This window comes from Pistacia vera, unplaced genomic scaffold (assembly GCF_008641045.1).
Source record: "Pistacia vera cultivar Batoury unplaced genomic scaffold, PisVer_v2 Contig656, whole genome shotgun sequence".
Lineage (NCBI taxonomy): Eukaryota > Viridiplantae > Streptophyta > Magnoliopsida > Sapindales > Anacardiaceae > Pistacia > Pistacia vera.
In genome coordinates, this window is record NW_022196508.1 from 461,730 (window position 1) to 483,893 (window position 22,164).

Below are 22,164 nucleotides of genomic sequence, written 5' to 3' on the forward strand. Positions count from 1 at the left end.
ATATAGAAGGCAGGCAGCAAGTAAGAGGCGTGAAGTTATTAAGTCTTAACAGCACATTTAAAAGATGTAAACATTATTGCNGGGTCCCCTTCTTTGCTTTGGTGGTTCAATTATCTGCTTCACTCAAGTTGCAGTCCAATAGGGATATATGATCTCAATCCAAGTGAAAACATATTTCACAAAAAAATTTGACAATGTACAGATATATATTTGAGACAGTCAGCCCTGCTTTACAAGTGACTGGAAAATTACAGGAACTGAGAAAATTCCATTAATATATAGAAGTTTAACATTCATAACTGCAAATGGCCAATTATTTGTACAAGAGATGTGTAAGTGCCAATAATGGCAACTGCAACACCAATTAATATAATACTCACAATGGCCACCATTTCACATCCAAACCTCCTATAAAGTCCTGAGATCTTCAGGTAACATAAGCATGGAAGAATAACTGAAGCTGAGACACTCAAAAATGCTCCAACCAGGGACATCAGATATCCAAACAGAGGGACGACCAGGGCAACAATTACAGTGCTCACCACCAAAGTGGTGCTGATAATTAGGCTATAAGGCTTCTTGCTGTAGTGGCTTGGAAAGCAGCTCTTGGTAGCATTCACAATTGGTGTAACCATCAATGCATACTTGGAAATGGGATTGACAAGGGTTGTGCAAATCGCCACTCTTGAGCTGAGTGTGTTGGTTGGAAGGTTTAATGTTATTTGTGATTGAACCCCGGAGCCGAACATTAAGTACCCGAAAATCGCCATTGATGCATAGATGAATGTACACAGGAAAAAGCACACAAGCAAAACCTGCAATAAGAACAGTAGAGTTATAAGTAACTCATAAACACATTGAATGTAACATCATAAACCCACTTTATCTGGTGGGGCTCCAAGAGTTACTTTTCAAGGATGAAGTCTTGAGTTCGAATCAGGGGGTAAAACGGTGTGTAGAACAATACGTAATAACGTAACTCTCAGAGTCCCATCAGAGAAAGTGGGTACGGGATGTTGTATTAAAACAATGTTATTCTCAAGAATTGAACTGAAAGTAATTTGTAACTTACATTTGAGAACTGGCGCTTGTTCCTTATTGAAGTGTAAAGAGTTGGAAAGACTGGATGAGCACAATAACAGAAGGCATACAAGCTGACAGCAGTAGGGATACCACTCCAATTAAGAGGGGTTCCTTTATGTTTGAATCCAACTCCGTCAAAAGCACCAGTCCAGAAGATTGATCCAAGAGTCACTGCAGAAGCTAAAACCCCACTAGCAGAAATATATGAAAGCAAGCTCAAATTATCCAGCCAAACTGTAGGCAGAATAATCAGGGCAACAAGCATCACAAAGCTTTGTTTTCCACCAATAATCAACCCTCCAACTTCAAGCTTCATGTTTGGGAACAAGTTTATTAAGTTATCTCCTTCCAGGATCAGGAAACCTGTTGCCACCAAGTAGAGCTCAACGTTCATGAAAATTGACACCACTAGTCTCCCTTTCTTGCCAAATGCTCGTTCACCTATATCAGGATAAGTTCTGATATTTGAATCCGCATCCATGCATCTTTGAATCAACAAACCTGAGTAAAAAGCTGCAGAGGCAATAAGGAACAAGAGGGCCAAGCTCCACCACCCTCCTGAGGCCAGCGCATATGGGGTTGAAAGTATCCCAACTCCTGATACCAAACAATGAAAACCAGAAAAAGAAAGAGTTAAGAGTTAGCTCTGAAGAACAAGTTACAAGAAAACGTTAAAAAACTGCATCTTGTAAACTCCTGATACTTTGTAGAGGGCTGTTCTTAATTCTTATGAGTGTAAACTAAGAAGTATTTAAACCTGACAAAGCATTGAGTCCATGGAAACAAGTCTTGAAGAAAGAAGTAGAGCCTGTTCTATGACTATCATGGTTTGATTCTATCTCCTCAAGCTTGCGCCCAACCGCATGTTGATTCTCATCATCAACAATAAGAGGGACTGTCAAGGATGAGGAATCACGTTCCATGGCCTCCTTGGATCCCATGATTCAGAGAGAGAGAGCTCCAGAGAGTTCAGAGAGGCAACACAAAAGGAAAAAGAATAGTAGGAGATAAGTTAACGTAGGGTTGAACTCAGCTGCCTATATTTGCTGACTGGAAGTTTTAGATGGCTTTGAAAGCTGCCTGGCTTGTTTAATATATATATATATAGAAGGCAGGCAGCAAGTAAGAGGCGTGAAGTTATTAAGTCTTAACAGCACATTTAAAAGATGTAAACATTATTGTCCTGAACTGCATGGTCCTGCTCAAGCTCGAGTTCGAGTCTCAATTCTGAGGCTCGCCGGCTGGAGCTGGACACTGTAGTAAACAAGCCGAGCTTAATAAGCACTACAAGCCGAGCTTAATAAGCGAAAAGCTCAGGTGGGCTCGGCTCGTTTACAGTTCTCTTCATTGTTTCTGTCTTGCTCACTATTTCTTTCAGACTTTACTGGAAAGAAAACTGCCACTCACATGTTAGATGTTGACAATTCCAGGAATCATCTTTTGTTTCATGAGTGAAATACCAAAACACAAACTCCAATTTTTTTGAAATTTTTTCCTCCCATGCCAGTACTCCAAGTGTAGTTCAACAGTTGAGACAAGTCTCTAGATGTGAACTGTAAATTTATATATACTTCAATACAAATTTATATTCACTTTAAAACTAAATTATTTCTATCAAGAATACATCCTAGATTTGCTACTCTATTCAACTCTAATCAATGATAACATTAAATAAATGAATGTAAAATCAAGGATATTGTATTAAAGAAGCCAGTTGAATCTAAATTCAAAGGATAACATATTAAAGAAATTAATTGAATCTAAAATCAAAGATAAAAATAATAAAGAAAATTTGTCTATAAGATCAGGACGAATTACTGGTCCAGAAGTCAAGATCTGCAATCAAACGTAGAACCCTGATAGACAGAATCCGGATTACTTTGAAACATTCCAAGTCAATAAATGAATCTCATATCATTAAAATCTGTGAACAGCAATATTGTCCCAAGAAATATCAACAATTTATTAACTTAAACCGCAGACCACAAACTTTCTGAAGTTTTTAATTGGCCCTGAAAGATTTGTCTACTACTGATGAGAATCACGTGATTATCCTCACAAATATCACATGTGGGTGACAAAAGCCTTCTAATGAACTAAAACAAGGTCCAAATGAAGAAACCGAGGCCAAATCTCTGCAGGATTCGAACATAATACAATTACTTTTGAGCTGTTAGTGAGGAAACCGAGAGAAAATGGCGTTTAGTGAGTTAGTTTAATGAACACGGGAGTGTAAAATAATGGTGGTTTTGCAATTAATTTGCTAGTGGACAGGAAATGGTGGACCATTGAATATTGATGTTTTGAGTTATCCAACTCAAAATTTTGGCTTGTCTTTTTGACTATTAATAATATAATGACAGGACAAATGCATGCATTTATAGGAGGGGTGAGGACCATGTTTTATTGAGAAAGAAGTTTAAGGTTTTTGTCTTCAATTTGGTATTAGGTACTAAGAAAATTTTGCCGTGTTGGCCTAATTACATTGACTACCGCGTAGAAGTGGAAAAAAAATCTTCATGAAACCTGCTGAGCAGATTTTGATGTTGCAGTAGCATGAACTGAAATTTGTAGTAGTCAAAGTGAAGAGATTAAATATGTTAATATAAGAAAGATGTAAGTTAAGAAAAACTCTAATTGGCCACCAGTTATTGAAAAGATATATAGATGGTATAAGATGATGATGATGAAATGAGAATTGGGTTTTTATATAACATCAGTTATTCAAGACCATTACATATTGTCCTACCCACCTCATTTGATAGAGTTCAAATTTCTCTCTTATCCACCTTAAATTTGGAGACTTGAAATACGTCCTCCGACTCCTCCGACTCGAACCTGTATGTAATTTTTCCAAATAATTGATACTCCAGACTTGTTTGGAAAGATGATATGCAAGTTTGAGTCAGAGTACACGCTTTAAATTCAATTTTATGATACTCCGAACTCATTTGAAAACCAAAGTGTTATTCGAGTAAGCTAAACTAAGTGAATAATTGTCGATTTTATGATGTGACAAATTCCGTAATATATGTGAAGTACTAACTAGTAGAAAACCAGTCTACGCAATGGCTTCCCTGCCACCTACTATTCCATGAAATTGGAACCAATCAATTCCAAAATCTACTGTGTTGTAAAGGGCTTTATATTTTGAAGGATTTTGAGCGGTTGGTCTTCGACTGAGCAATATTTTTTCCAGAATGGTTTTGCAGAAAGAATGTCTTTCAGTTTTGTCTTATTAACATAACTGCACCACCATCAGAGACCAGAGAGGATAAAATATTACACAGTCTGAGACAACCAGAGCCACAAATCCAAGTGAACCAGTATGAAGACCAAATTGTCACATTTTGGCTGCATATTTTTCAGCTTTTTTAGCTTGCCAAGATTTATTAAATTCAAACAAACAATAAATTTCAGCATAGATTTATTGCAATCATCAACTCCGACCACTTGTTACAAGAATATTTGTCCTACTAGGCATGGTTTCAAACTACAATAATGTTTTACTAATCATGTCTTATCCTACTACCAAAGTTTTCTACAATGCCATTCTTTCAAATGTTGATTAACGACATTAGATAACTGACATCAGACTTCATGAAAAAAAGATATATAGGATTTATCCTGTTTATAATAAGAACAACGATAATATCTTGAACAATGAATCCATCATTTGAAACGTGTAACATCTAGTTCATTTTGATCCTTTAGATAGCAAGAAAGAAATCGAATGCTTATAAATGAAGGAGAAGATACGTTTGTAATTGCCTGGAAATTTAAGCTGCCCATACGGCACTCATTCTTCCAGAACAATAAAACAAGTGAAAGCAACTATTCTAGCGACCTTTCAGAAATCAAAACCACAAAAAAACATTTCTTGATGAGATCACAGGCAAGGGAGTTATGGAGAAGCAGCCAAGGATTTCTAGTAGAAGTGTTTCAATGGGGAAGATGAAAACAAATTTGTTTAACCTTTTAGCAGGTAAATGACAAGCCATTGAAGTTGACAATTCTTACTGCAAATCGGAAGAGTTTCATATTTCTCCTTTGTTGTCACCAAACAAATCCTGACAAATCTCAAGATAAAGCCAAAAGTAAATTTTGGTAACCTACAGATTGCTTTATAATAATTTAATGTGTTTTATTTGGTAATTACTGTAAAGTATCCAAAGCCACTTCTTATGAAAATTTTACTGTCATCATCTCAAATTTATATTTAATCTATATTTCAGAATATCTTTTTCCTTCTGGAATATAAAAAATATAATATTATCTATTAAATAAATAATAATAATATTTTAATGTATTGTTAGTATAGTAAATGAATACATAGAATGTTTAATTTTTATTTGGATATATTATTGTTTATATATAATTTATTTAAAAAAAATAAAAAAAATTAGTTTATAAAAAAAAAAAGAAGGAAAACTAAAGCGGTTACCGTTTGTTGTTGGTTGGGGAATTTTTTCAAGTTCCCTATACTGCAGTAACAGTTAGATAGCGGTACGTTTAACCATGGAGAATAAGCCAAAACCTAGTTAATGTGCTTAGGAACATTATATGTGAAAAAGCTTCAGACTTTTGAAACTGTTTGTGCTCATAACAAGCCCAATGCATGGTTCGTTTACCAATCCCAACAACCAACCAATTCTCCTCCAAAACCCACCAACTGCAATACGATGTTCTCTCCAAAACTCGCCAATGTCTCACTCTACTCAAACTCTGCTGCTCCGCGAAACACCTCACTCAAATCCATGCTCAAGTCCAAGCTCTGGTCTCCAAACGACACCCACCTTTTAAGCGAACTCGTCCGCTTTCGCACTTTGTCTCCTCTCAAAAACTTAACTTACGCGCGAACCCTTGTTTATAATTCGAGTAACTCGGCGCCATTTCATGGAACATGCTTTTAGAGGCTATGCCTCTAGTGAAACACCAAGAGAGGCCATTTGGTGTTTCTTGATATGAAAAGAAGAGATGTAGACCCAGTAAGCTCACTTTCCCTTTTGTTTTAAAGGCTTGTGCGGAGAGTTTTGCTCTTGAAGAGGGAAGCAGGTTCAAGTGGAGGTTGTGAAGTGTGGATGGGATTCTGATGTTTATGTGACAACAATTTGATACATTTTTATGGGTCCTGCAAGAAAACTTATGATGCCCACAAGTGTTCGATGAAATGTGTGATAGAAGTGGTGTCGTGGAATGCGGTGATAACGCTTGTGTTGAGAATTTTTGGTAGGGATGCAATCGGTATTTTGTTAAGATGATGGTTTGGGTTTGAGCCGGATGAGGCTACATGGTGATTGTGCTTTCTGCTTGTGTTAAGCTTGGAAATTTAAGCTTAGGGAATGGGTTCATTCCAAGTTGTTGAGAGAGGAATGGTGTTAAATTGCCATCGGGTACTGCTCTTGTTGACATGTATGCGAGTGTGGTGCTGTAGGTTATCTAGGCTCGTTTAATAGAATGAAGGAGAAAAATGTTGGACATGGAGTGCAATGATTTTGGGATTAGCTCAACATGGATATGGCAAGGAAGCCTTAAGCTTTTTTGAAGATGATGAAAAATTCTGCAATTAGACCTATTATGTCACATTTCTTGGTTCTTTCTTGTTAGCCATGCTGGTTGGTGGATGATATACCGGTACTTTCATGATATGGACATGTGCATGGGATAAGCCTATGATGATACATTATGGTGCCATTGTGGATATCTTGGCTCGTGCTGGTCGGCTAAAGAGGCTTATTCCTTCATAATGAACATGCCTATTGAGCCTACGCGCTGTGTGTGGGGACATTGCTTATGCATGCAGCATCCATGATACAATGACACTGATGGAGTGGGGGATGAAGTGAGAAAGAGGCTGCTTGAATTGGAGCCGAAAAGGATGGGAATTTAGTGATAGTTGCAAACTAGTGCTGAAGTTGGGATGTGGGAGAAAGCAGCAAATGTGAGAAGGCTTATGAAAGATGTAGGTTAAAGAAATGGGCGAGAAAGTTGGGTCGATAGGTGGATCCATCATAAGTTCTATTCTGGGATGATTCTCAAATCGACTTAAAGGAATCTACCATACTAAAGCATTGAACTTGCACATGAAGATGGTGAACTCTTGTGACAGTATCTTTCATCCCCTTTTATCACATAGAATGAATAACAAGTTTTGATTCTTCATCGTTTCTCTTTTTACTTATTTTGACTGATTTAACAGAGCTCAACTATTTTGGGGGTGCCCTGTACAGGCTACTAACCCTTTCGTAAAATTTTGTGTGATAACAGGCTGTAACAGAAGTATTGTTTGATATCATAAAGTGAAAATGAGATCGATTTTACTAGATGTAGCTGAATTTCTAGAAATCAATTATAATATTCTTCTGGAGAAATTTTTATGTCACATCTCACATCGCTGGTGAATGGAAACTAAGTCAGTTAATTAGTTTTGGATGTTTTTAAAAAATTTTATGTTACTCACATGCTGCAAATGAAAACCATATTTACTCTGTTTTAGGTCCCTTAACTAATTGACATACTAGCTTACATGAAACCTAAACAAATTTGTAAATTAACTCAAAAGTGAACAATATTTACTCAGTTAGGTCTACAAGAAAAAGCCATATTCTGCACCTTACTATTGAAACTCGCCGATCACAAATTTTTGTTGAAAATGTTTAATTGAACTTGTACCATGGAAAAACCACAAGATGATGAGAAATTTTAATTGAAATGGTCCCTACAGAAAAACCATTTCTTTCAACCTGATGTTGAAATATTGCCATATCCGATCACATAGTTCAAGTTGGTGAATTTACTGAAAGGGTCCCCGTCTTTGCTTGGTGGTTCAATTACTGCTTCACTCAATTGCAGTCCATACAAATAGGGTATATGATCTCAATCCAGTGAAAACATATTTCACAAAAATATTGACATGTACAGATATATATTTGATACAGTCAGCCCTGCTTTACAATGACTGGAAAATTACAGAACTGAAATTCCATTAATATATAGAAGTTAACATTCATAACTGCAAATGGCCAATTATTTGTACAAGAGATGTGTAAGTGCCAATAATGGCAACTGCAACACCAATTAATATACTCCACAATGGCCACCATTCACATCCAAATCTCCATAAAGTCCTGATCTTCAGGTAACATAAGCATGGAAGATAACTGAAGCTGAGACACTCAAAAATGCTCCAACCAGGGACATCAGTATCCAAACAGAGGGACGACCAGGGCAACAATTACGTGCTCACCACCAAAGTGGTCTGATAATTAGGCATAAGGCTTCTTGCTGTAGTGGCTTGAAAGCAGCTCTTGGTAGCATTCACAATTGGTGTAACCATCAATGCATACTTGGAAATGGGATTGACAAGGTTGTGCAAATCGCCACTCTTGAGCTGAGTGTGTTGGTTGGAAGGTTAATGTTATTTGTGATTGAACCCCGGAGCCGAACATTAAGTACCCAAATCGCCATTGATGCATAGATGAATGTACACAGGAAAAGCACACAAGCAAAACCTGCATAAGAACATAGAGTTATAGTAACTCATAACACATTGAATGTAACATCATAACCCCACTTTATCTGGTGGGGCTCCAAGAGTTACTTTTCAAATGAAGTCTTGATTCGAATCAGGGTAAAACGGTGTTGTAGAACAATACGTAAAACGTAACTCTCAGAGTCCCATCAGAGAAGTGGGTAGGGATGTTGTATTAAAACAATGTTATTCTCAAGAATTGAACTGAAAGTAATTTGTAACTTACATTTGAGAACTGGCGCTTGTTCCTTATTGAAGTGTAAAGAGTTGGAAAGACGGTGAGCACAATAACAGAAGGCATACAAGCTGACAGCAGTAGGGATACCCCTCCAATTAAGAGGGGTTCCTTTATGTTTGAATCCAACTCCTCAAAAGCACCAGTCAGAAGATTGATCCAAGAGTCACTGCAGAAGCTAAAACCCCACTAGCAAAATATATGAAAGCAAGCTCAAATTATCCAGCCAAACTAGGCAGAATAATCAGGGCAACAAGCATCACAAAGCTTTGTTTTCCACCAATAATCAACCCTCCAACTTCAGCTTCATGTTTGGGAACAAGTTTATTAAGTTCTCCTTCCAGGATCAGGAAACCTGTTGCCACCAAGTAGAGCTCAACGTTCATAAAAATTGACACCACTAGTCTCCCTTTCTTGCCAAATGCTCGTTCACCTATATCAGGATAAGTTCTGATATTTGAATCCGCATCCTGCATCTTTGAATCAACAAACCTGAGTAAAAAGCTGCAGAGGCAATAAGGAACAAGAGGCCAAGCCACCACCCTCCTGAGGCCAGGCATATGGGTTGAAAGTATCCCAACTCCTGATACCAAACAATGAAAACCAGAAAAAGAAAGAGTTAAGAGTTAGCTCTGAAGACAAGTTACAAGAAAACGTTAAAAACTGCATCTTGTAAACTCTGATACTTGTATAGGTTGTTCTAATTCTTATGAGTGTAAACTAAGAAGTATTTGACCTGACAAAGCATTGAGTCCATGGAAACAAGTCTTGAAGAAAGAGTAAGCTGTTCTATGACTTCATGGTTTGATTCTCTCCTCAAGCTTGCGCCCAACCGCATGTTGATTCTCATCATCAACAATAAGAGGACTGTCAAGGATGAGGATCACGTTCCATGGCCTCCTTGGATCCCATGATTCAGAGAGAGAGAGCTCCAGAGAGTTCAGAGAGGCAACACAAAAGAAAAAGAATCGTAGAGATAAGTTATTAGGTTGAACTCGGCGCCTATATTTGCTGATTGGAAGTTTTAGATGCTTTGAAGCTGCCTCTTTCTTTAATATATATATTAAGTCTTTACAGCACATTTAAAAGATGTAAACATTATTGTCCTGAACTGCATGGTCCTGCCAAGCTCGAGTTCGAGTCTCAATTCTGAGGCTCGCCGCTGGAGCTGGACACTGTATAACAAGCCGAGCTTAATAAGCACTACAACGAGCTTATAGCGAAAGCTCAGGTGGGCTCGGCTCGTTTACTTCTCTTCATGTTTCTGTCTTGCTCACTATTTCTTTCAGACTTTACTGGAAAGAAAACTGCACTCATGTGTAGATGTTGACAATTCCAGGAATCATCTTTTGTTTCATGAGTAAATACCAAAACACAAACTCCAATTTTTTGAAATTTTTCCTCCATGCCAGTACTCCAAGTGTAGTTCAAAAGTTGAGACAAGTCTCTAGATGTGAACTGTAAATTTATATATACTTCTTACAAATTTATATTCACTTTAAAACTAAATTATTTCTATCAAGATACATCCTAGATTTGCTACTCTATTCAACCTCTAATCAATGATAACATTAAATAATGAATGTAAAATCAAGGATATTGTATTAAAGAAACCAGTTGAATCTAAATTCAAAGGATAACATATTAAAGAAATAATTGAATCTAAAATCAAAGATAGTTACAGACAAAAACACTCTTCTCATCAAAGTAATTTTGGCCTTGTCAGGTTCTGTAAAGTCAATTCCATAAGCTGTAAAAAGACTAAGCTTGGTCGGTTGAAATCTTTATTACATAGAAATCCTGATTGAAGATTTAAGTTCACACGGAGAGACAAAATTGCACCTAATTCTTAGCTGGTGTGTGACGATTTTTGTACCCACATGTGATAATTTCAATGTCCAAGGGGACCATATTGCTGCTGTTGTGATAATAAATTCGTATTTTATATAGGATACGCGTATTTTACAGATATGGATGATGTTATACCGTTGTTGAATTTAATTTTCTTTTGTTTAATGTACAATGGTACGGAGTTTTGATTTATTATGTGTTTAATAACACTTTCTCACCTACAAACTTTTAAAGAGCAAACTCGGTCCAAACTTTTAAAGATTTTAAAGAGAAGAGATCACTGAATCTTTTAATGGTAGAAAATTAGATTTTGGTAGTTGTAATTGATCAGAATTTGATTTGGGAATGGCAGTTATACAAACCTTAATCACTCGATTATCGACGATTGGTAGGGTCAACAGGAATAAGGTTTGAGGGGTTTTGGTGAGTGATAATCGAGAATGAGAATGGTGGTAGTGTACAGTCGCAACGATGCTGAAATTGAAAACAAAATATAAATTTTGATAATAAAATAATATTTTAAAAATGTTACTAAATCATTATTTAGGTGGGAAAAAGTTATTTATTTATTATTTTATTTTTTTTAATATACGCGGATAAACAACTTGTTATTTATATTTAAAATGTGCATGGTGGGTGATAAGGACATGAAATGGTTAAGGGTGGTTAGCTTGTTACATTATTTGTCAGCTATTCAATGATTTTAAGTAACCTAACATCATAAAATATTGGACAAATATCAAAGAATAAGGTACCTTTTAAATGGGTTTTATTTAATGGATAAGGGATTACAATAATATATCTAAGTTTTGAACAAACAATTAGATCAATTAATGGCTCTCTAATGGGACCAAATAAAATCATAGATTGACGTATAAGAATATTGCTGAAACAGACGTGGTAATTTATTATTTGTTGTGACATGTGTCACTAATCTTTACGGCATATTCCTTCTTAGAATAATTAAAAAGAATTATTGAAGTTATGATTTACAACAACGAGAAGTATATAAAATACGTGATAGATTATAAACCGAAGTTCGTATAAAATTCGATGCTAGATTGATGGATGAATAAAAAATCAAACAATAACACAAAAAAAATATTTTTAAAGTAGTTCGAATGCTGAGTGTAAATCCTACGTCCACGACTTTTATATGTGCGCAACTACAACTTACAAAGTATTAATAAAAAATTAGTTCTGACCTTTTAGTAAAAAGTATATTATTATAATAACAAACTTATAAATAAAATTAACCTTAAAAAAATAACACGTGATTTGAATCTATACTTCAGGGATTAAACGCACAACATAACAATAACAAAATGATACATTAAACCATGAACACTGAGTCAAAACATTAGTCAGAAATCCAACTGAGCGTAATAGTAATCAGGGGTGTTCAAAAAAATGTAAAAACTGAACCGAACCGAAAAACCAGTTAACCGAAAAAACGGTTTGGTTACGGTTCGAAAAATTCAAAAAACCGAATTTTTGGTTCGGGAAAAAATAAAAAAGGGTTAATCGAAATCAGTTTTTTGAACCGGTTTTATATATAGATCGTATATTAAAATTAAAAAAATTAACATATTATCTATTAAATAAAATATATAATATTTTAATGTATTGTTAGTAAGTATGTAAATGATAATATGAATGTTTTAATTTTTATTTGGATATATTATTTATATTTATAATTTAATTTAGGAAAAAAATAAAAAATAAGTTTTATTAAAAAAAAAAAAAAAAAAAGGAAGAAAACTCAAGCGGTTAATGTGTTTGGTTGTGGGGAAATTTTTTAAAACACGTTCCCTATATGCAGTAACAGTAGATAGCGGTACTTAACCATGGAGATAAGCCAAAAACCTAGTTAAATGTGCTTAGGAACATTATATGTGAAAAAGCTTCAGATTTTGAAACTGAGTTTGTGCTCAAACAAGCCCAAGGCATGGTTCGTTTACCAATACAACAACAACCAAGTCTTCCTTCCAAAACCCACCAACTGCAATACAGATTTTCTCTCCAAACTCGCCAATGTCTCACTCTACTCAAACTCTGCTGCTCCGCGAAACACCTCATCAAATCATGCTCAAGTCCAAGTCTCTGGTCTCAAAACGACACCCACCTTTTAAGCGAACTCGTCCGCTTTCGCACCATTGTCTCCTCTCAAAAACTTACTTACGCGCGAACCCTTGTTTTATAATTCGAGTAATCCGGCGCCCATTATCATGGAACATGCTTGTTAGAGGCTATGCCTCTAGTGAACACCAAGAGAGGCCATTTGGTGTTTCTTGAATGAAAAGAAGAGATGTTTAGACCCAGTAAGCTCACTTTCCCTTTTGTTTTAAAGGCTTGTGCGGAGAGTTTGCTCTGAAGAGGGAGCAGGTTTCAAGTGGAGGTTGTGAAGTGTGGATTGGATTCTGATGTTTATGTACAACAATTTATACACTTTTTATGGGCTGCAAGAAAACTTAGTGCCCCAAAGTGTTACGATGAATGTGTGATAGAGTGTGGTGTCGTGGAATGCGGTGATAACGCTTGTGTGTAAGAATTTTGGCGTTAGGGGATGCAATCGGGTATTTTGTTAAGATGATGGATTTTGGGTTTGAGCCGGATGAGACTACATGGTGATGTGCTTCTGCTTGGTGTAGCTTGGAAATTTAAGCTTAGGGAAATGGTTCATTCCAAGTTTTGAGAGAGGAAGGTGTTAATTGCCAATCGGTACTGCTCTTGTTGACATGTATGCGAAGTGTGGTGCTGTAGGTTATGCTAGGCTCGTGTTAATAGAATGAAGGAGAAAATGTATGGCTGAGATGCAATGATTTGGGATTAGCTCAACATGGATATGGCAAGAAGCCCTTAAGCTTTTTTGAAGATGATGAAAAATTCTGCAATTAGACCTAATTATGTCACATTTCTGGTTCTTTTCTGCTTGTAGCCATTGGATTGGTGGATGATGGATACCGGTACTTTCATGATATGGAAATGTGCATGGGATAAGCCTATGATGATACATTATGGTGCCATGTGGATATCTTGGCTCGTGCTGGTCGGCTAAAGAGGCTTATTCCTTCATAATGAACATGCCTATTGAGCCTAACGCTGTTGTGTGGAGGACATTGCTTAGTGCATGCAGCATCCATGATACTAATGACACGATGTGAGTGGGGATGAAGTGAGAAAGAGCGGCTTGAATTGGAGCCGAAAAGGAGTGGGAATTTAGTGATAGTTGCAAACATGTATGCTGAAGTTGGGATGTGGGAGAAAGCGCAATGTGAGAAGGCTTATGAAAGATGTAGGTTAAAGAAGATGGGCGAGAAGTTGGGCGATAGGTGGATCCATCCATAAGTTCTATTCTGGGATGATTCTCAAATCGAACTTAAAGAATCTACCAATTACTTAAAGCATGAACTTGCACATGAAGATGGTGAACTCTTGTGACAGTATCTTTCATCCCCTTTTATCACATAGAATGAATAACAAGTTTTGATTCTTCATCGTTTCTCTTTTTACTTATTTTGACTGATTTAACAGAGCTCAACTATTTTGGGGGTGCCCTGTACAGGGCCTACATACTCTTTCAGTAAAATTTTGTGTGATACAGGCTGTAACAGAAGTATTTGTTGATATCATAAAGTGAAATGAGATCTGATTTTACTAGATGTAGCTGAGTTTCAGAAATCAATTATAATATTCTTCTGGTAGAAATTTTATGTCACATTCAAATCGCTGGTGAATGAAAGCTAAGGTCAGTTATTAGTTTTGGATGTTTTTTAAGAAATTTTATGTTACGCACATGCTGGCAAATGAAAACAATATTTACTCTGTTTAGGTCCTAACTAAATTGACATACTGCTTACATGAACCCATAAACAATTCTTGTAATAACTCAAAGTGACAATATTTACTCAGTTAGGTCTACAAGAAAAGCCATATTCTTGCACCTTACTATGAAACATCGGCCGATCACATAATTTATGTTGAAATGTAATTGAACTTGTACCATGGAAAACCACAAGATATGAGAAATTTTAATTGAAATGGTCCCTAAAGAAAAACCATTTCTTTCAACCTGATGTTGAAATATTGCACATATCCGATCACATAGTTACAAGTTGGTGGGATTTACTGAAAGGGTCCCCTCTTTGCTTTGGTGTTTCAATTATCTGCTTCACTCAAGTTGCAGTCCAATAGGGATATATGATCTCAATCCAAGTGAAAACAACATTTCACAAAAAATTTGACAATGTACAGATATATATTTGAGACAGTCAGCCCTGCTTTACAAGTGACTGGAAATTACAGAACTGAGAAATTCCATTAATATATAGAAGTTGACATTCATAACTGCAAATGGCCAATATTTGTACAAGAAGGTGTAAGTGCCAATAATGGCAACTGCAACACCAATTAATATAATACTCACAATGGCCACCATTTCACATCCAAACCTCCTATAAAGTCCTGGATCTTCAGGTACATAAGCATGGAAGAATAACTGAGCTGAGACACTCAAAAATGCTCCAACCAGGGACACGTATCCAAACAGAGGGACGACCAGGCAACAATTACTGTCTCAACCAAAGTGGTGCTGATAATTAGGCTATAAGGCTTCTTGCTGTAGTGGCTGTGAACAGCTCTTGGTAGCATTCACATTGGTGTAACCATCAATGATACTTGGAAATGGGATTGACAAGGGTTGGCAATCGCCACTTTGAGCGAGTGTGTTGGTTGGAAGGTTTAATGTTATTGTGATTGAACCCCGAGCCGACATAAGTACCCAAAATCGCCCTTGATGAATAGATGAATTACACAGGAAAAAGACACAAGCAAACCTGCATAAGAACAGTAGTTATAAGTAACTCTAAACACATTGAATGTACATCATAAACCCACTTTATCTGGTGGGGGTCCAAGAGATTACTTTCAAGGATGAAGTCTTGATTCGAATCGGGGGTAAAACGGTGTGTAGAAACAATACGTAAGAACGTAACTTCAGGTCCCATCAGAGAAAGTGGTAGGGATGTTGTATTAAAACAATGTTATTCTCAAGATTGAACTGAAAGTAATTTGTAACTTACATTTGAGAACTGGCGCTTGTTCCTTATTGAAGTGTAAGAGTTGGAAAGACTGGATGAGCACAATAACAGAAGGCATACAAGCTGACAGCAGTAGGGTACACTCCATTAAGAGGGGTTCCTTTTGTTTGAATCCAACTCCTCAAAGCACCAGTCCAGAAGATTGATCCAAGGAGTCACTGCAGAAGCTAAAACCCCACTAGCAGAAAATATGAAGCAAGCTCAAATTATCCAGCCAAACTGTAGGCAGAATAATCAGGGCAACAAGCATCACAAAGCTTTGTTTTCCACCAATAATCACCCTCCAACTTCAAGCTTCATGTTTGGGAACAAGTTTATTAAGTTATCTCCTTCCAGGATCAGGAAACTGTTGCCACCAAGTAGAGCTCAACGTTCATAAAATTGACACCACTATCTCCCTTTCTTGCCAATGCTCGTTCACCTATATCAGGATAAGTTCTGATATTTGAATCCGCATCCAGCATCTTTGAATCAACAAACCTGAGTAAAAGCTGCAGAGGCAATAAGGAACAAGGGCCAAGCTCCACCACCCTCCTGAGCCAGCGCATATGGGTTGAAAGTATCCCAACTCCTGATACCAACAATGAAAACCAGAAAAAGTAAGAGTTAAGAGTTAGCCTGAAGAACAAGTTACAAGAAAACGTTAAAAACTGCATCTTGTAAACTCTGATACTTTGTATAGGGTTGTTCTTAATTCTTATGAGTGTAACTAAGAAGTATTTAACCTGACAAAGCATTGAGTCCATGGAAACAGTCTTGAAGAAAGAGGTAGAGCCTGTTCTATGACTATCATGGTTTGATTTATCTCCTCAAGCTTGCGCCAACCGCATGTTGATTCTCATCATCAACAATAAGAGGACTGTAAGGATGAGCATCACGTTCCATGGCCTCCTTGGATCCCATGATTCAGAGAGAGAGGAGCTCCAGAGAGTTCAGAGAGGCAACACAAAGGAAAAAGAATGTAGGAGATAAGTTAATATAGGGTTGAACTCGGCCGCCTATATTTGCTGATTGGAAGTTTTAGATGGCTTTGAAGACTGCCGCGCTTTTTAATATATATATTAAGTCTTTACAGCACATATTAAAAGATGTAAACATTATTCCTGAACTGCATGGTCCTGCTCAAGCTCGAGTTCGAGCTCATTTCTCGCCTGGCTGGACACTGTAGTAACAGCGAGCTTATAAGACTACCGAGCTATAAGCGAGTATCTGCTCGTACAGTTTCTTCATTTCTTGCTCACTATTTCTTTCAGATTACTGGAGAAAACTGCCACTCACATGTTGATGTTGACAATTCCAGGAATCATCTTTTGTTTCATGAGTGAAATACCAAAACACAAACTCCAATTTTTTGAAATTTTTTCCCCCATGCCAGTACTCCAAGTGTAGTTCACAGTTGAGACAAGTTCTAATGTGAACTGTAAATTTATATATACTTCTATACAATTTATATTCACTTTAAAACTAAATATTTCTATCAAGATACATCCTAGATTTGCTACTCTATTCAACTCTAATCAATGATAACATTAATAAATGAATGTAAAATCAAGGATATTGTATAAAGAACCAGTTGAATCTAAATCAAAGGATAACTATTAAAGAAAATAATTGAATCTAAATCAAAGATAAAAATAATAAAGAAAATTTGTCTATAAGATCAGGACGAATACTGTGCAGAAGTCAAGATTGCAATCAAATTAGAACCCTGATAGACAGAATCCACAAGGTCAGATTACTTTGAAACATTCCAAGTCAATACATGAACCTCATATCATTAAAATCTGTGAACAGCAATATTGTCCCAAGAATATCAACATATATTAACTTAAACGTCAGACCACAAACTTTCTAAGTTTTTAATTGGCCCTGAAGATTTGTCTCTACTGATGAGAATCACGTGATTATCCTCACAAAATCACATGTGGGTGACAAAAGCCTTATAATGAACTAAAACAAGGTCCAAATGAAGAAACCGAGGCCAAATCTCTGCAGATTCGTATAACACATTACTTTTGAGCTGTTAGTGAGGAAACCGAGAGAAAATGGCGTTTAGTGAGTTAGTTTAATGAACACGGGAGTGTAAAATATGGTGTTTTTGCCATTAATTTGCTAGTGGACAGGAAATGGTGGACCATTGATATTGATGTTTTGAGTTATCCAACTCAAAATTTTGGCTTGTCTTTTGGACTATTAATAATAATGACAGGAGACATGCGCATTTATAGGAGGGTGAGGACCATGTTTTCATTGAAAGAAGTTTAAGGTTTTTGTCTTCAATTTGGTATTAGTACTAAGAAATTTTGCGCGTTGGCCTAATTACATTGACTACCGTAGAAGTGGAAAAAAAGTCTTCATGAAACCTACTGAGCAGATTTTGACGTTGCAGTAGCATGAACTGAAATTTGTAGTAGTCAAGTGAAGAGATTAAATATGTTAATATAGAAAGATGTAAGTTAAGAAAAACTCTAATTGGCCACCATTATTGAAAGTATATAGAGGTATAAGATGATGATGATGAAATGAGAATTGGTTTTTATAAATCAGTTATTAAGACCATTATGTATGTCCTACCCACCTCATTTGATAGAGTTCAAATTTCTCTCTTATCCACCTTAAATTTGGAGACTTGAAATCGTCCTCGATCCTCGATCGAACTGTATGTATCTTTCCATAATTGATACTCCAGACTGTTTGGAGAGATGATATGCAAGTTTGAGTCGAGATGCGCTTAACTTCAATTTTATGATACTCCGAACTCATTTGAAAACCAAAGTGTTATTCAGTAATGCTAAACAAGTGAATAATTGTCGCTTTATGAATGTGACAAATTCCGTAATATATGTGAAGTACTAACTAGTAGAAACCAGTCTACGCAATGGTTCCCTGCACTATCCATGAAATTGGAACATCAATCAACTACTGTGTTAAGGCTATTTTAAGATTTTGAGCGTTGGTCTCGACTGAGCAATATTTTTTTCCAGAATGGTTTTGCAGAAAGAATGTCTTTCAGTTTTGTCGTATAACATAACTCACACCATCAGAGACCAGAAGGATAAAATATTCACAGTCTGAGACAACCAGAGCCACAAATCCAAGTGAACCAGTATGAAGACCAAATTGTCACATTTGGCTGCATATTTTTCAGCTTTTTTAGCTTCCAAGATTATTAAATCAAACAAACAGAATTTCAGCAAGATTATTGCAATCATCAACTCCGACCACTTGTTACAAGAGTATTTGTCCTACTAGGCATGGTTTCAAACTACAATAATGTTTATAATCAGTATTATCCTACTACCAAGTTTTCTACATGCATTCTTTCATATGTTGATAACGACATTAGTACTGATATCAGACTTCATGAAAAAAAGATATATATTGGATTATCCTGTTTATAATAGAACAACGATAATATCTTGAACAATAATCCATCATTTGAAACGTGTAACATCTAGTTCATTTTGATCCTTTAGATAGCAAGAAAGAATCGAATGCTTATAATGAAGGAGAAGATACGTTTGTAATTGCCTGGAAATTTAAGCTGCCCATACGGCACTTATTCTTCCAGACAACAACAAGTGAAAGCAACTATTCTAGCGACCTTTCAGAAATCAAAACCACAAAAAAACATTCTTGATGAGATCACAGGCAAGGAGTTATGGAGAAGCAGCCAAGGATTTCTAGTAGAAGATGTGTTCAATGGGGAAGATTGAAACAAATTTGTTAACCTTTAGCAGGTAAATGACAAGCCATTGAAGTTGACAATTCTTACTGCAAATCGGAAGAGTTTCATATTTCTCCTTTGTTGTCACAAACAAATCCTACAAATCAAGATAAAGCCAAAAGTAAATTTTGGTAACCTACAGATTGCTTTAAATAATTTAATGTGTTTTATTTGGTAATTACTGTAAAGTATCCAAACCACTTCTTATGAAATTTTACTGTCATCATCTCAAATTTATATTAATCTATATTTCAGAATATCTTTTCCTTCTGGAATGTTGTTTCAGCAGCACAAATATTAGTTAAAAAGTAATTGGGAAATAGATATTATCTACCCATCGAATGATCTCTCAGATATTCTTCTAATCTTTTTATAGGAACAAAGACAGATCCTTACTCGACTAATCTTTAGGATCCTAAAATTAACAACCAGATATACCCTTTAAGGTCATTATAACAACCAAGAAAAATAATTAGTCTCTTGAATACTACACTCAAGAGTTCCAACAGTTTCACCCAAACCCCAGAGGTGTTATCTGAACACATATTTTTGACATCATAAACTCTTATGACTATATTTTTAATTCTAAATACATACCATACATATAATCGAAAAAAAAAAAAAAATCCTCTTATCAACCACTCAACAATAAATATAATTAATAGAACTAATGATAAAATAAATAAGTAATTATAAAGATGGGATGAATTAAACAAGATTAACAGAGAAAAAAAAAAAAAAGAACCTGATAAGCATTGAGTCCATTGAAACAAGTCTTGAAGAAAGGAGTATTGCCAGAATTATCATCGTCATCTCTGTTATATTATTAGCCTCAAATTCTCCAAGAGTTTCTCATTTTCTCATCAATATGAGAACAACGAGAGGCTCATTGAGCGAAGACACGTGTGGATTTCATCCTGTTGAGTTGTCTTCATGGTCATTATGAAGAAGAAGAAGAAGACGGGACAGAATTATTATAAATCAAGCCGAATTTTTTAGACGAATCAAAATTCAAGGGCCCATTATGCTAGCCAGAGAGAGACGTAACTGAAGTGAAGATTATATTCAAATTAAACTAGTAATTCTCGCAACTTTATATGGGATGTTAGTCTTTGTCTTCAAGCTCTAATAACTGACAGCTCTCATGTAAATCCTATAATTAAGGTTTTGGACTTGTATGGGATACGACAACTTCATTCAGTTTCCATGGCTCGTCATCTGATATAATTCATCATGTCACGGTCTAGAAGCAAACATATAAAAGGGTAGTGTTATCTCCGTAACCTTATGGTTAACATGTAATCTTACTTAATTATACTAAGGGTGCGTTTGATTCAGGAAATGTTAATTACTGAGAAATGTTGTATTACTGGAAAGATGATTACTAGGAATCTTTAGAGAAATGTGTTGGTCGGTTGAAATAAATTGGTGGGTAGTTATAATAATTTGTTTGGTTGGGAGGATAAATGAGTAGGTATGTTATGTAGATTACTAAATTGCCCTCTTTTTAAATAATAATATAACGTTATTTTTTAAATTATTTCTTTTAACCCCCCTATATTTGAATTTTACTAAAACACTCCAACCAAATACAACTTAATTTGTAGCAAAATCACCCCCACTCACCCCAAGCCACCGCCGACAGCCAGCCACCACCATCGGCAGCCACCATAATGGCACACGACTGGTCATATCTGACTAATCGTGCGTCGATAAGCCTAATCCGGCCAGATCTAGCCGTGAATATGGTCGTTTCAGACTAGATCTGGCTATTTCAGGCCCCAGATCTGTCGTGAAAAGGTCAGATCTTTGGTCGTGAAACGGCGACCATTTCACTACAAAGATCTGGCCTTTTCACGGCCAGATCTATGGCGTTTCAGGCCCACATCTTTAGCCGTGAACGGCCAGATTTGGTCGTTTCCAGCCATGGATCACAAATCCATGGCCGGAAACGTCCTTATCGGCCACATGACGGCAGATCCTCTCAGTCTGTGCCGATATGACGACTTTCGCCGGGGCCAGCGGATTTGGGTGGTTGAGAGTATTTTGTTAATTTTTAAACTTTTTTGTGATGGGGTGTTTTAGCTAAATTCTCAAATGTAGGGGGTCTGGGTAATTGTTTTGGTAGACCTATGAGGGTAATGTGTCCGAATGATAAAGATTAAGGCAAAAATGAGGTCAAAATTAAGATTACCTCAGTAATCTTATATTAACACCTCTTGATAAGGTAATCTGATTACCCCCAATTTACCAACAGTAAACACTATTTGCAAAAAAGATTACGTAATGTTTTATTACTTGACAACCAAATAAAGGAATCTTGAAAATTAAACAAAGATTACAGAATGAATTTATATCACCTCGAACCAAACGCTACCTAAAAGATTTATCGTGTATTAAAAGTTTGTATATAAAATTATTCCATTTTAACATTTTGGGTAATTTAATAGTAAAAGAGCAAAAAAAATTCATGAACCTCGAATTCGAGTCCCCACAACACTAATAGGAATAACCACTAGGACTCTTACCTGGTTGACGTTTCGAGACCCCATATTATTAGTTGAGGTATGCGTAAGTATCATTATATATATATATATATATATATAATATATATATATATTATATATATATATATATA

At 36.1% G+C, this 22,164-nt stretch overlaps 1 protein-coding gene and 2 pseudogenes across 3 annotated transcripts; all 3 read right to left on the reverse strand.

Moving 5' to 3' along the window:
• Positions 1-229: 229 nt before the first annotated feature.
• Positions 230-20,457, reverse strand: LOC116112058 (amino acid transporter AVT1I-like). 3 transcript variants are annotated; one of them, XM_031398238.1, is made up of 3 exons: positions 20,272-20,457; positions 1,073-1,680; positions 230-815 (listed from the first exon to the last, which is right to left on the reverse strand). In XM_031398238.1, exons 2-3 carry the CDS (start codon positions 1,562-1,564, stop codon positions 294-296), a joined length of 1,014 nt encoding a protein of 337 aa, XP_031254098.1. In that variant the 5' UTR covers positions 1,565-1,680; positions 20,272-20,457; the 3' UTR covers positions 230-293. The 3 variants fall into 3 exon arrangements, with proteins under 3 accessions (XP_031254098.1, XP_031254099.1, XP_031254097.1); XM_031398239.1 differs by lacking the exon at positions 20,272-20,457 and adding an exon at positions 2,902-3,037; XM_031398237.1 differs by lacking the exon at positions 20,272-20,457 and adding an exon at positions 1,841-2,235.
• On the reverse strand, positions 8,090-9,761 carry LOC116112100 (annotated as a pseudogene).
• On the reverse strand, positions 15,509-16,702 carry LOC116112101 (annotated as a pseudogene).
• Positions 20,458-22,164: the final 1,707 nt, after the last annotated feature.